The 13,414-nt window shown below is 39.7% G+C and overlaps 1 protein-coding gene across 3 annotated transcripts in view; it reads right to left on the bottom strand.

Annotated features, from left to right (window-relative positions):
- The window catches only part of ENTPD1 (ectonucleoside triphosphate diphosphohydrolase 1), a 96,188-nt gene that overhangs the window by 48,483 nt on the left and 34,291 nt on the right, over nucleotides 1-13,414 (bottom strand). For 2 of the 3 annotated variants that reach the window (XM_043597098.1, XM_043597100.1), the window contains exon 2: nucleotides 1,838-1,965. In XM_043597098.1, the coding sequence (XP_043453033.1) occupies nucleotides 1,838-1,965 (128 nt within the window). Of the gene's footprint in view, nucleotides 1-1,837; nucleotides 1,966-8,619; nucleotides 8,870-13,414 lie in introns of those variants that run through there. The other variant, XM_043597101.1, reaches the window with a different exon arrangement.

Raw genomic sequence — 13,414 nt, 5'->3', positions numbered from 1 at the left:
TAAAAGGCAAGAGACCATCGACAATGAGATAATATCAGCCTTCTGTGCTGACAAAGGGGCTGCTGTGCACAGTTCCACTGAGTTGAGTTTGTGTTGCAAAGGAATGCCAATGTAATATCCAGGCCTCTGCTATACAGCAACTGATTTGGGTGGGTGGCAAAAGTTTTAGAAGCCCGGCATATGCATCCATCTTTCCAGTCTCACAGTTTAGTAACTTCAAATACAAGAAAATATACTTTTGAAGATGTATTCCAGAGCCTCCATGGTCAAGTTAACTTCTGAACATATGTACAATTCATGTACATACGTGCCAATATGTACAACATTAGCATATTAATATATTCTGGGCCATTTTAGTTTTATTTACTTGTAGATTAATTTCAATGAAAGTTTAAAAAGGTGTGTTTACAACATAAATTTACATTTACCATATGCTTATTACTTAACAGATTAAATAATGACCACATTATAAGGCACTCATGAGACATTCATGTTTTAGAAATTTTACTTTGATGAGTTTGAAAGGAAGCAGAAATAAATCACAACAGAGTTAATGACCCTAATTATTTTTAAAAATTTATTTATTTAATTCAAGTTAGTTAACATACAGTGTAGTATTGATTTCAGGAGTAGAACCCATTGATTCTGTCACTTACATATAACGCCCAGTGCTCATCTCAGCAAGTGGCCTCCATAATGCCCATCACTCATTTAGCCCATCCCCCCAACCTACCTCCCCTCCAGCAACCCTCAGTTTATTTTCTGTATTTAAGAGTCTCTTATGGGTTGCCTCCTCTGTTTTTGTCTTATTTTTCCTTCTCTTCCCCTATGTTCATCTGTTTTGTTTCTTAAATTCCACATAGGAGTGGGGCACCTGGGTGGCTCAGTCGGTTAAGCGTCTGACTTCGGCTCAGGTCATGATCTCACAGTTCATGAGTTCGAGCCCCACATTGGGCTCTGTGCTGACAGCTTAGAGCCTGGAGCCTGCTTCAAATTCTACGTCTCCCTCTTTCTCTGTTCCTCCCCTGCTCATGCTCTGTCTCTCTCTCCTTCAAAAATAAATAAAAACATTAAAAAAATTTTTTTAATTCCACATATGAGTGAAATTATATATTTGTCTTTCTCTGACTGACTTATTTCGCTTAAATAATACACTCTAGTGCCATCCATGTTGTTGTAAATGGCAAAATTTCATTCTTATTTTCAATGATATTAACTAGCTCTTCAAATGTTGGAAATTTCCCAAGAAATCTGTCCACCCATGAATTCATTTCAAATTACTATATTCGATACATGTATATTTTCTTTGCATTTTTAAAACTGATTTTGCTTCTTTCTTTAGTATTTTGGAGATGAGGAACAGATCTTCTCCACATTCTTTGACCTTCAAAGTGCTTTATACAATGCTAATAAATTTTATTATTTTGGTGACAGTAGTAATTGAATAAGAAGAACAAAGAGTACAGTGTTGTGACACATCCACAATGAAACAATGAGTAAGAAGTAGAGATAGTACTAGATCAGAGAATATCAGCACAAAATATTCCCACAAAACACTAGCGCATATCTGGATGTAGTGAATTAAGTATCTGTTTCTGTTAAAGTACTAATAATAATTATTGCTGAACAAGCATAAACACAATTCTCTTCCTACCACTAATTGATTCAAGGCATTCTCTCTTCCAGAATGAACATTGTTTCCATTTTACCCCTTAATTCAATGGATATTGACTTGCTCCTGAGCTGCCAGAACCTCCACTCCTCCTGAAAGCTCTGATTTACCATAACTTCCTTCCCTCGCCCAACCCCAACCAGACCCCCTCAAGATTTGATTTACCTTAACATTTTCTGGCAATGGTTTGTTCTGGGTCAGCCCCACAGCGATCAAAGCAATCACAGCCATGATAGAGGAGAAGCCAAGGATGATCAGTATATTTCTAGAACAAAAACTCTTCAGTTCAGACTCTAAAATCAAAAGCAGAAAAGGAAATATCAGTAAGAAGTCAACAAACATTGACTTTTCCTCCACTTTCTGTATGGTCTTGTGCTAGCTATCTGGAGACATCAAAGATAGATAAAGGTCCATCTTTATTCATAAAACACTTGCAAAGTAATAGGTAAATAATTCAAGAACAAAAGGATTTGTTTGTTCTGTGATGAGGACCAAGACTGAATTAGTGGCTTTGGTAAGGAGAATGGACAGAATTGGGTCAGTGGTCAGATAAGGAATGAGGAGACAGAAGAATCCCAAATTGGCAGTTTAATAGGTCATATAGGTCTATCAGGACACAAGTAACAAATAACAAAAAAGCAAGAATCGTCCTCATTTCTCAAATATACCACAAAATGTTTAAGATGTTAAAAAGTATTTTTAAAAAAAGATGTTAAAAAGTATTCAGAATATATCATCAAACATGAAACTCCCACTACCTCAAGATATTTTCTGGCTTGATATCCCCTTGCATTTCAGCCACATTATATGTTGTAATTGGTAATAGCATAGAGGCTGTGGAGTTTTGAACATATCATCATTCCCATTATCTCATCTATTCTGTTCTTAACCTGTCATGGGACATAAAAAAGCTCCAAGCAAAGAATTAGATAAAAGGCAAAAATTACTTCGATCATTATGAAGACAGCATATAGCAGAAGTGAACAAGAAATGGAATGCTGCCCACTCCCTCCATTCTAACAACTCACTCTCTTCCTCTTTCAACTTCCCAAACTATCCCTAAACTTTTTTCTTAGACTTTGAAGAAGAAGGATAGGATAAAGCAATAAAGAAGCACGTGAAATGAGATGGGTTCTACAGAAGAGACTGCACTTCTCTAAAGACAGGGCATGGGATTAAAACAGCTGAAAGAGGAGCCCAATTGAGTCTTTCCCTCTGGGTTTCCCTCTTGATCATCAGCAGCTACTGCATACTGAAACAGGAGTTCCTCCTTAAGCTTTTGAGCAGAAGCTTGGATTTAATCCAAAGAATTGTAACTGCATGGGTCTCCAGTCTGCTCATCAACCTCTAGTATCTTGACCAATCTTTACCCATCAGACCAAACAGTACAAAACTTAGGAGAAAAAGTTTTAACAAAATCATTAGCTACTGCTTCCAAACACAGCAACAATAGATGAAATATACAGCACTTCCCCCACCCCTTCTCCTTCTCAAAAGAACTTCAATTTTGTTCAGATGCTTGCCATTCCTCCAAGCGGTCCACATACCTCATGGGAAAAGGATACAACCCTCAAGCTCAGGGTCAAGCCTGATTGTTGTGCATAATCTCATTCCCTCACCAATGACTAGTTCAACAATGGATATGTACCCAAAAATAGTCCATGAGATCCTAGAGGAAGGCTGCTGGGGCAAGTTCAGGAAAAGAAAGGCAGCATTCTTGTCTTCCTCAGACATTACCCTGCCTGGATAGGATGACATCCAATGATGGCAGAACACAGAGATGGAGAGAACTTAAGTTTTTAATGGCATTTTGTACTGGTGAAACAACAAATCCTGATCCAGTCCTCCCATGAGACTTAGGCTTTGGCCCAGTTAGAGTCAATATTTTAATACTTTGAAGCCAAAACATCCTAATATAACTGGTATGACAGAAGTCTGTTTGATGCCAGGGTTCTGGAGTCTGGAAAAGAGCATCCCCTAGGTACTACCTGCCTCAGTTGCCAAAGTTATGATATTGACAATCACAACTCGTAACAAGCAGCACTTTGGATGAACAATTACAAATCAAATACCAAGGGTAGCGCACTGCAGCAATGTTTCTACTTTAATTGAATTTTGAATGCTCTACTCCCTCAAGCTGTTCCCAAAAAATCTACCTATTAAGTTGTTTTGTTCTCATAAGTATGACAATTTTGCTTTCTCACTTTCCTTCCACATCCATTGGGCACTAATCTTAGTGGTGAAAAAGACCAACAAGGTCCCCACTCTTTGGAGTTCACAATCTAGCTGGGGAGATAAATAAACCAGAACAGAAGTGACAAATAAGTGACTTCAGGTCATGATACATGCTAAGAAGAAATTTAAACTAAGGAATGTTTACAGTTTAATGTAAATTAAGTAATGGGATATGCAGCAAAGTTGTGGTGGGAGAATTAAACTGAAGCAGGAAAGCCTCTCCAAGAAGGTGACATTTGAGCTGATACCTGGATGTTGAGCTATGAGAAGGAGTAACAACATTTCAGAAAAAGGGGACAGCAACTGCAAAAGCCCTGAAGTAGGAAACAGCTCAATGTGACTGTTTCTTCAATTTCCTAATGAGATTATTTACTAACATCATTATTCCTGAACAGTTGGAAATATACTTTCCCACATTTACCCAGGTTTTCGATGACATCCATATTATTAGAACGTATTGAAGACTTTCATCATATTCTTATTAAAGATAAGACAAGAAAAAGAACTTGAAGAGAAAGCTAAGGAACTTTTCATACACGTTTTTTAAAATAAACCAAAAAAATAATGGCTCAGTTTGTTTTTTATGTAACTGGCTAGATTCCCAGTGAGGAGTAATTAAAATACTACCATGTTTTCTATGGATTATGGCAGGTAGTTTTCCAAAGCCCTGATCACATGCAGGAATCCAGACTCTTCTTAGGAGGTGGTCCTAGATGTACCACTAAACACAAGGGTCCAGGTGGGACTTAGCTGTGTTGTGCTCATAAAAAGGGAACCACTTAGGTTACTACCCCTCTTCTCTGGCCCCCAGAAACCTTTCAGATGTCATGACTGCTTTTATCAAATCCTGTTATGGAAAATTCACAGTGACTGTGTCTCCCAGACTCCTTGAAAAGCCCTTAATTTGCCTTGTGGATAACAGAAATTTGGTTTCTATCACACTATGTGAAATACGATTTCAAAAACCAATTTCAAGAAACATTTTATATCAGAATATCTAATGGCAAAGTGTTGTGTTGTTTTCCTTTGAATTGTCTCACTATACTGGAAAATTCAAGATTATTACTTCTTTCCCATTTTCCCCTTTCAAATGATGAGCAGGGAAATGTTTCTATTTAAGATGAGAGAACCAAGTAGAAAGTTCAGCTCTCACTTGAGACACAAAACTGAAGGAAACCCAAGCTTTGAGAAAACCGATTGATTTAAAGCCAATCAGCTATGTCTGAGGAAAAAAACCAAAAACAAAAAATGATGTTTTTATTCTTATGCAACAGCCATCCTGACATCTATAGTTAGCATCCTATTAAAGTGAAGATCAGTCTTATTTAGTTTTGTCCTTAGCGAAAATTCTGCTGAACAGAGAAATCCTGGCATCTCTACTTCATGATATCAAAGATGTAATATCTTAAAATTTTACTATATGAATAAAAAGATTTGGAGTGTTGGCAGATGTGGTGGCTTTCAGGCAAAAACAACCCAAGTTTTACTCTGCAGATCCTGTGTGACTCACTAGATTCAGACCGTTTCCAATTTGATGGGTCACATCCGGACTAAGCTTGGCTCATCACATAGAAGAAGAGCAAACACAGACAAGCACTGGTAAGTAAACACCAGTAGAGTGCTGTAGCCCTTGATGTGGGCATTGACAAAGCCCAGTGACAGGACAGTCACTGAAGTTCAAGGGACTGGTCCTAATCTGGCCCCACCATTCCCCCAAATCCCAGCATCAAAGTCCCTGCTCCATTTCTCCTATCTTCCTTCTTTTCCATCAAGTAGTTGTTCTTGGTGACACACATTTAGGTTGTTCTCACACTTCAGGGTTTTAAGATCTTTCTCAATTCTCAGTTCATTCCAGGTGCCTTAGACCCACCCTCTTCTGTGGTGATATCCACTCTGGTCCAGTCACTTCCACCTCTGCTATGACAGACCTTTCTTATACCTTCCACCCCTTCCAGTGCCCTTCCCTATCAGAATCCATCCATGTATGGCTGCAGAAATCTCCCATAACTGACATTCCCATGGTTCTTCCTGATCAAGAGTCTAAGGTAGCTTCCTGTGGGCTGTCAGATGAAAGCCATACTGATCTACCTAGACCTCTCAACCCTCTGGAAATGTAAGCCCTTTCTATCTCACCATTCCAAGAAGCAGATGTTTTTCTTCAAGATCATACTGCCTGACATCATGTTCACTAGAATGTAAATATCCTGAGTGCAGGGACTTTTCTTCTGGATTGTTCATTGCCATATTCCCAGTATAATGAATAAATAAATCTTCAGATTCTTCTCCTGAGAATCTGAAATTTCTATCACTTAGAATTCTATTCCCCTCTTTCTCCACTTCTTTTTCCTTGTCTCTTTTAAAATCAAGCTCAATAGCCAGACTTCAAGCTGTATTACAAAGCTGTAATCATCAAGACAGGATGGTACTGGCACAAAAACAGACACTCAGATCAATGGAACATAGTAGATGACCCAGAAGTGGACCCACAAGCGTATGGCCAACTAATTGTTGACAAAGCAGGAAAGAATATCCAATGGAATACAGACAGTCTCTTCAGCAAGTGGTGCTGGGAAAACTGGACAGCGACATGCAGAAAAATGAACCTCAACCACTTTCTTACACCATACACAAAAATAAACTCAAAATGGATGAAAGGCCTAAATGTAAGACAGGAGGCCATCAGAATCCTCGAGGAGAAAGCAGGCAACAACCTCTTTGATCTTGGCCACAGCAACTTCTTATTCAACAAGTCTCTGGAGGCAAGGGAAACAAAAGCAAAAATGAACTACTGGGACCTCATCAAAATAAAAAGCCTCTGCACAGCGAAGGAAACAATCAGCAAAACTAAAAGGCAACTGACAGAATGGGAGAAGATATTTGCAAATGACGTATCAGATAAAGGGTTAGTATCCAAAATCTCTAAGAACTCATCAAACTCAACACCCAAAAAACAAATAATCCAGTGAGGAAATGGGCAAAAGACATGAATAGATAGTTTTCCAAAGAAGACATCCAGATAGCCAACCAACACATGAAAAAATGCTCAACATCACTCATCATCAGGGAAACACAAAGCAAAACCACAATGAGACGCCACCTCACACCAGTCAGAATGGCTAACATTAACAACTCAGGCAACAGCAGATGTTGGTGAGGGTGTGGAGAAAGAGGATCTCTTTTGCACTGCTGGTGGGAATGCAAACTGGTGCAGCCACTCTGGAAAACAGTATGGAGTTTCCTCAAAAAATTAAAAATAGAATTACCCTACGACCCAGCAATTGCACTACTAGGTATTTATCCAAGGGATGCAGGTATGCTTTTTTGAAGGGGCACATGCACCCCAATGTTTAGAGCAGCACTATCAACAATTAGCCAAAGTATGGAAAGAGCCCAAATGTCCATCGATGGATGAATGGATAAAGAAGAAGTGGTATATGTATACAATGGAGTATTATTCGGCAATCAAAAAGAATGAAATCTTGCCATTTGCAGCTATGTGGATGGAACTGGAGGGTATTATGCTAAGCGAAATGAGTCAGTCAGAGAAAGACAAATATCATATGACCTCACTCATATGAGGACTTTAAGACGCAGAACAGATGAACACAAGGGAAAGGAAGCAAATATAATATAAAACAGGGAGGGGGACAAAACAGAAGAGACTCTTAAATATGGAGAATAAACAGAGGGTTACTGGAGGGGTTGTGGGAGGGGGGATGGGCTAAATGGGTAAGGGGCATTAAGGAATCTACTCCTGACATCACTGTTGCACTATATGCTAACTAACTTGGATGTAAATTAAAAAAATAAAATAACAAAGTAAATAAAAATTAAAAAAATAAAATCAAGCTCAATAGGAAGCTTTGTTCCCATCCATATGCTTCAAAGCTCAATTGTTCCAGTAGTTCTCTCTCCATGTGCTGCTTCTGGATACTTAATGGATTGAGCCATTTGTTTGGGAGGTCTATAGCTATTTGGGGAGGGGCTATGCTTCATTTGTTTTTTCAATTAGTCATTCAATAATTATTTATGGAATGTATTATACTGTGCACTAGACCTGCCCTAGGCTCTAAGCTACAGCAATGAACAAAACAGATAAGCATCCCCATCCGCATGGTGCTTATATCCTAGTCTGGAAGAAAAGACAATAAACAAGATAAGTAAAATTTAGAGTATATTACATAACCATAAGGGCTAAGGAAGGAGGAGAAAAAAGCAGGAAAGGTGAAGAGAAAGGATAAGTTTATTATGAAAGGTCTCTCTGAGATGGTGATATTGATGATAGTCAAAGATGTGAAAAGAAAGCATGCATACCTGTTGAGCAAGAGCATTTAAAGCAACCAGAATTGCATGTGCAAAGGCCCTGAGGGTGAGACAGTGCCTGGTCATGAGGTCAGTGTGACTGGAAGAGAGATGCAGGGGAGAATAATAAAAGATTGTCAGGTGGGTAACTGGGTTGCTTGCTTATAGGACCTTGCAGGTTCCAGCAAGGTTTTGCCTTATTCTAAGAGATCTGACTTATTTCTAGTCATTTGTATTATCTACAGTCAGCACCGTAAGGTAAATAAGAAATCATCAAGGGCCTTTAAAGTCCCTGGAAAGGGAGGATGTGGCCTTTTAGGCAGCACACACCTGCCTCTTGTGATGAGGTGCTGAGGCTACCCCAATGAGGTCAGGTCACAGCACAATCACACAACCAAATATAGGCAGACCTGGCTCTGTTGAAGAAAAGACTGTGCCAAGACCAGGTGAGATGGATCCAGGAGGAATAAATACTATCACGTGGGAGGTCTTCTCTATACCTTCTGGCCTTGGTGGATCAGGACCAGAGAATCTTTGCTGAGAGAACAACATCATGAGGGTTCACTGAGCCAATAGTCACCATGATCCATGAGCAGAATGCTAAACTCCACAAACGTCTGAAGGGTGGCTCAAGATATAGCAGAGCCCAGACAAGCTCACCTTTGCTCAGCCTGAGTGTCCACTTCCTCATGTGCAAATTGGGGTCCATAATAGTACTTACTTCATAGGGTTGCTAGGTAAGATTCAATGAGCAAACAATACATAGCAGCCTATACTTCAAGAGCCTTCACTGTACTCCAGATTCTGCTCTTAGCACTTTGAATATAGCCACCCATTTAACCCTCACAACAATCCTGTGACGTAGATGTACTATTATCATCTGCATCAATTTCCTAGGGCTATCAACAACAAACTACCACAAACTTGGTGACTTAAAGCAATAGAAACTTATTCTCTCACAATTCTGGAAGGCAGAAGTCCAGAATCAAGGGGTCAACAGGGCCAAAGGCTCTGGAGGAGATTTCTTTCTTGCGTCTTCCAGTTTCTGGTGGCTCCTGGTATTCTTTGGCTTGTGGCTGCATCTCTCCAATCACTGCCTGCACATGGCCTTTTCCCCTGTGTTTGTGTGTGCTACATTTCCCTCTCTTTTCTTTTATAGGACACCAGTGATTGGATTTAGGGCCCACCCTAAATCCAGAATGAACTCATCTCAAGATCCTTAATTACATTAGCAAAGACCCTTTTTCTAAATAAGCTCACAATTTACAGGTAGGTACTATCATCATCATTACTGTCACTCTACAGATGAGGAAAGTGAGTCACAGAGAAGCTAAGTAAGTTGCCCAAAGTTACACCGATGTAAATGTTGGGACCAGGAAGTAAGCACAGGTATTCTGGACCCAGAGGCCAGGCTTTTAACCACTGCCCTACCCTGCAGCACATGACTGAGGCTTAGTACAGTGCTTGGCACATAGTACTGGTGCTGTATGTGGGAGCCAGTCCCATCATCCAGAAGTGAAAAGTGACTGACTTTGAGGATTTGGCTATAAGAGTGGTCTGGACTGTTGTCACAGGTGACAACAGACAATGTTTTACCTTTAAAATAGAGTCTTCGGTCCCTAGGAGTCAGAAGCTTGGAGCTAAGTAGCAGAGGCTGAGATTGTAATTCCCCAAGAAGTTAAGGGACTTGGTCAAAGTCATACATTTTGTTTGTTGGTTTGTTGGTTTGTTGGTTTGTTGGGGGGGGGGGGGCGGGGAGGGGCAGAGAGAGAGAGAGGAACCTGAAGCAGGCTCCAGGCTCTGAGCTGTGAGCACAGAGCCTGACATGGGGCTTTAACCCACAAACCATGAGATCATGACCTAAGCCAAAGTCAGACACTTAGCTGACTGAGCCACCCTGGTGCCCCTCAAAGTCATACATACAGACGTGTGGCAAATGGCAGAGAGGGTTTTGATCCAAGTCTCTCATGTCCACTCCACTGCCTCAGCCATTGCTCTGCATTAGGGACATGTAGAAATAAATTACTCAGCTTCGTTCCTTGACTCAATGCAAAAGAACACACCCCAAGTTCTGTTCAAATGGAAAGATCATATTTCATCTCACACCCCCCATATTTTCCCAATTAATAAATCAGGAGTCAAATTTGAGGACAAAGCTGTTTAATTTGGTGGGGTTTTTTCCTGTGTTTTTAAGTCAAGGAAGTCAGTACAATGTCAACAAATACACAAATGCTAAAAATAAACTGAAAGGCCTCAATGATGACTAGTTAGTTAAAGGGCAAAAGGCAAAGGAGAGGGAGGGAAAACACGATTGATCCAGGCTTGGGAGACATGGGCAAGAAGACAGATCCAGAGAATAAGAGGGGAAGGGAGAGGTGGAGGATGGGAATGCAAAGAGAGGGAGAGATGATTAATTGAGTAAATTACCCATGCCCTGTCCTACTGATCCCTTGAACCACAGACTTCAGAGGAAGCTATTTGCTTCTATTTATGATCATTTATTCCTAATCTTTGAAATGTTAATTAGCTGGTTAATTTCAGCCCACAACTCTTTAGAAAAGGAGCACATTTATCTTAACAAAGTGGCTTGGCTGGTCCTGAGTGAGCCCCATCTGAGGCTCAGCTTTGGGCAGGAGGAGCCCAGCTAGGGACACTCAGGCAGTGGAAATGCGAGTAGGGGTGCTGAGCTCTTCCTGCAAATTGGATTCTGCCACCCCCATGTTCCCCTCTCCAAGGCTCTTGCTGTGAGCTGTGCTCTTTTCAGATTAGCAGCAAGTAACTGACTTTGCATTTGGTGTGCCTGACTGGAAAAATTGTTAATGACTGCAAAAATCAAATGCCAATAGGGGCTCTATGTATGAGAAATAAGGAAGCAAAGGAGTCTCCTTCCTCGCTCTTCTCCTTACTTCCTCCCACCATACCATCTACCACCTCACCCACACCCCTTCTGGCCTCTCCTGAATTATTTTGCCCATAGACTGCAGGGAGCACAATAAGTCTTTGTGGTCATCATGGAATCCCGTATTCAAGTATAGGGCTGGCAAGGAAGAGGGTTGTTTCCAGCAAAGTGACATCACTGAGACTGCAGACAGGAATTCCCTGTGTCCCAGCCAACAAGTGTAACAATCTCATGTATTGATGGTCTTTGCACTAAGCATATTGCTTTCACTAAATGAATCCTCTTCCACAACTGAATTGAAGAAATGCACCCTGGGGACTCTGCCCTTTCTCAGAGCAGCTGCATTTGTCAATAAGCTTTGGTTAGTTTCAGCCAGTGACAAAGACTATGAAAATCTGTACTGGCCATATATCACCAGAGTAGGGGGTCAGAGCCAAGGTGGAATAAACTGACTCACTCAGGTTACCTAGACTTACAGTCCCCTGTGTTCTATACCTTACATTCATAAATTCTCTCATTTCTATCTCCACATCTTTGCACCCATGAGATATAAAAGTCAGAAGCAACATAAAAATATTTCTGCAGGAAAATATGCCATAAACAAGGTAAAAAGTTACAAAGTACGAAAAATGTTTGTAACAGCTATGAACCAGTTAGTTTCCTTAATATATAGAGTCATTAAAAATCATTAAGAATATGATCAACCTATCTAAGAGAAAAATAAGCAAAAACCATGAATAGGCACTTCAAAGAAATATATTCTTAATATATTAAATGTATTCTCAGTGTCCTTAATTAAAGAAATGCAAATGGAAAAATGGGATAACTTTTATCACTTATCAGAATAGAAAAGTTTTTTTTATTTGATAACATTACTAAATGCTTATTAGAATGCCCCCCCACCCCCAAAATACTGACAATACCAAATGTTGGCAAGGATGTGGAGCAACTAGAACTCTCATGTTGCTACCCGGGATGCAACATGGCACAGCCACTTTGGAAAGAGTTTGGCAGTCCTTTATGAAGTTAAACATATAATTGCCATATGACCAGGCAACCCCACTCTTAAATATTTATCCAAGGAGAGTTAGTACATAAGCCTACGCAAAAACCTGTACCTAAGTATTTGTAACATCACCCCAAACTCAAAATAACCCAAATGCCTATCAACTAGTGAATGTACCCAAATTATGACACAATCATACAGTGTAATTCTACTCAGCAACAAAAAAGGAATAAACTACTGATAAATGCAACAACATGAATGAATCTCAAAAGCATTATGCTAAGTGAAAGAAGCCAGACTCAAAAAGACTATATACTGTAGGATTTCATTTATACAGTATTCTGGAAAACACAAAACTAAGGACAGAAATCAGATCAATGGGTAGAGGTTCAGGAACAGAGGACTGACTACAAAATGCAAAAGGTCATGAGGGAACTTTCTGAGATCATGGAAATACTCCGTATCTTGATTGTGGGGGTAGTTAGATGACTATATACATTTGTTTAAAATTCATAGAACTGTATACCTAACAAGGGTGAGTTTTCAGTAAGGAAATTCAATAGAGAAATTCTATTTATCAACAAGGAAATAACAAGGAAGTGGGGAAACAGGCATTTCTTACATGTTGGTGAGAGTAAAAATTCATACAACTTTAGTGGGTGGCAATTTTGTAATATGTATGAAAGAGTGAAGTGTACATATCCTGTAACCTAAGAATTCTACTTCTAAAAATTTAACCTGCTAATGATACTTATGAATATATGAAAAGATGAATGTATAAGGATGTTTGGTGCAGCATGATTTGTAATAGCAAGACTAAAAATGACAAAGGTCTATTAATTGGGGTCTGGATATTAAAATTCTAAAACACAGCAGATAATATTATTCAGGCATGAAAAAAAAGATTTTGATCTACGAATGTTGATACAAACTGTCTTCAAAATATTTTATATATGCAAAGCAAAATGTGGAGCAATATGTACAGTATGTTCCCATTGGATAAAGGCATAGACATCTCTGGAAGAATATGGATTCGCTAGGACTCAGGACTCAGCATATAGTCATACTCATGGCTTAAGATTTATTACAGTGAAAGGATATGAAGCATCAGCAAAGACAAAAAAAAAAAAAAAGCATGGGACTACGTCTAGGGAAAACAGGTACAAGCTTTCAAGAGTCTTCTCCCAGTGGAGACCACAGGACATACTTAATTCCCCCAGCAATGAGTTAGAACAACATATGTGAAATATTGCCTACCAGGGAAGCTCACCAGAGATCTAGTGCCCAGGGCTATCACTGG

Source organism: Prionailurus bengalensis, chromosome D2, assembly GCF_016509475.1.
Source record: "Prionailurus bengalensis isolate Pbe53 chromosome D2, Fcat_Pben_1.1_paternal_pri, whole genome shotgun sequence".
NCBI classification, from domain to species: Eukaryota; Metazoa; Chordata; class Mammalia; order Carnivora; family Felidae; genus Prionailurus; species Prionailurus bengalensis.
Note: the sequence above shows the minus strand (reverse complement) of the source record. Positions and strands in the feature narration are given on the sequence as shown.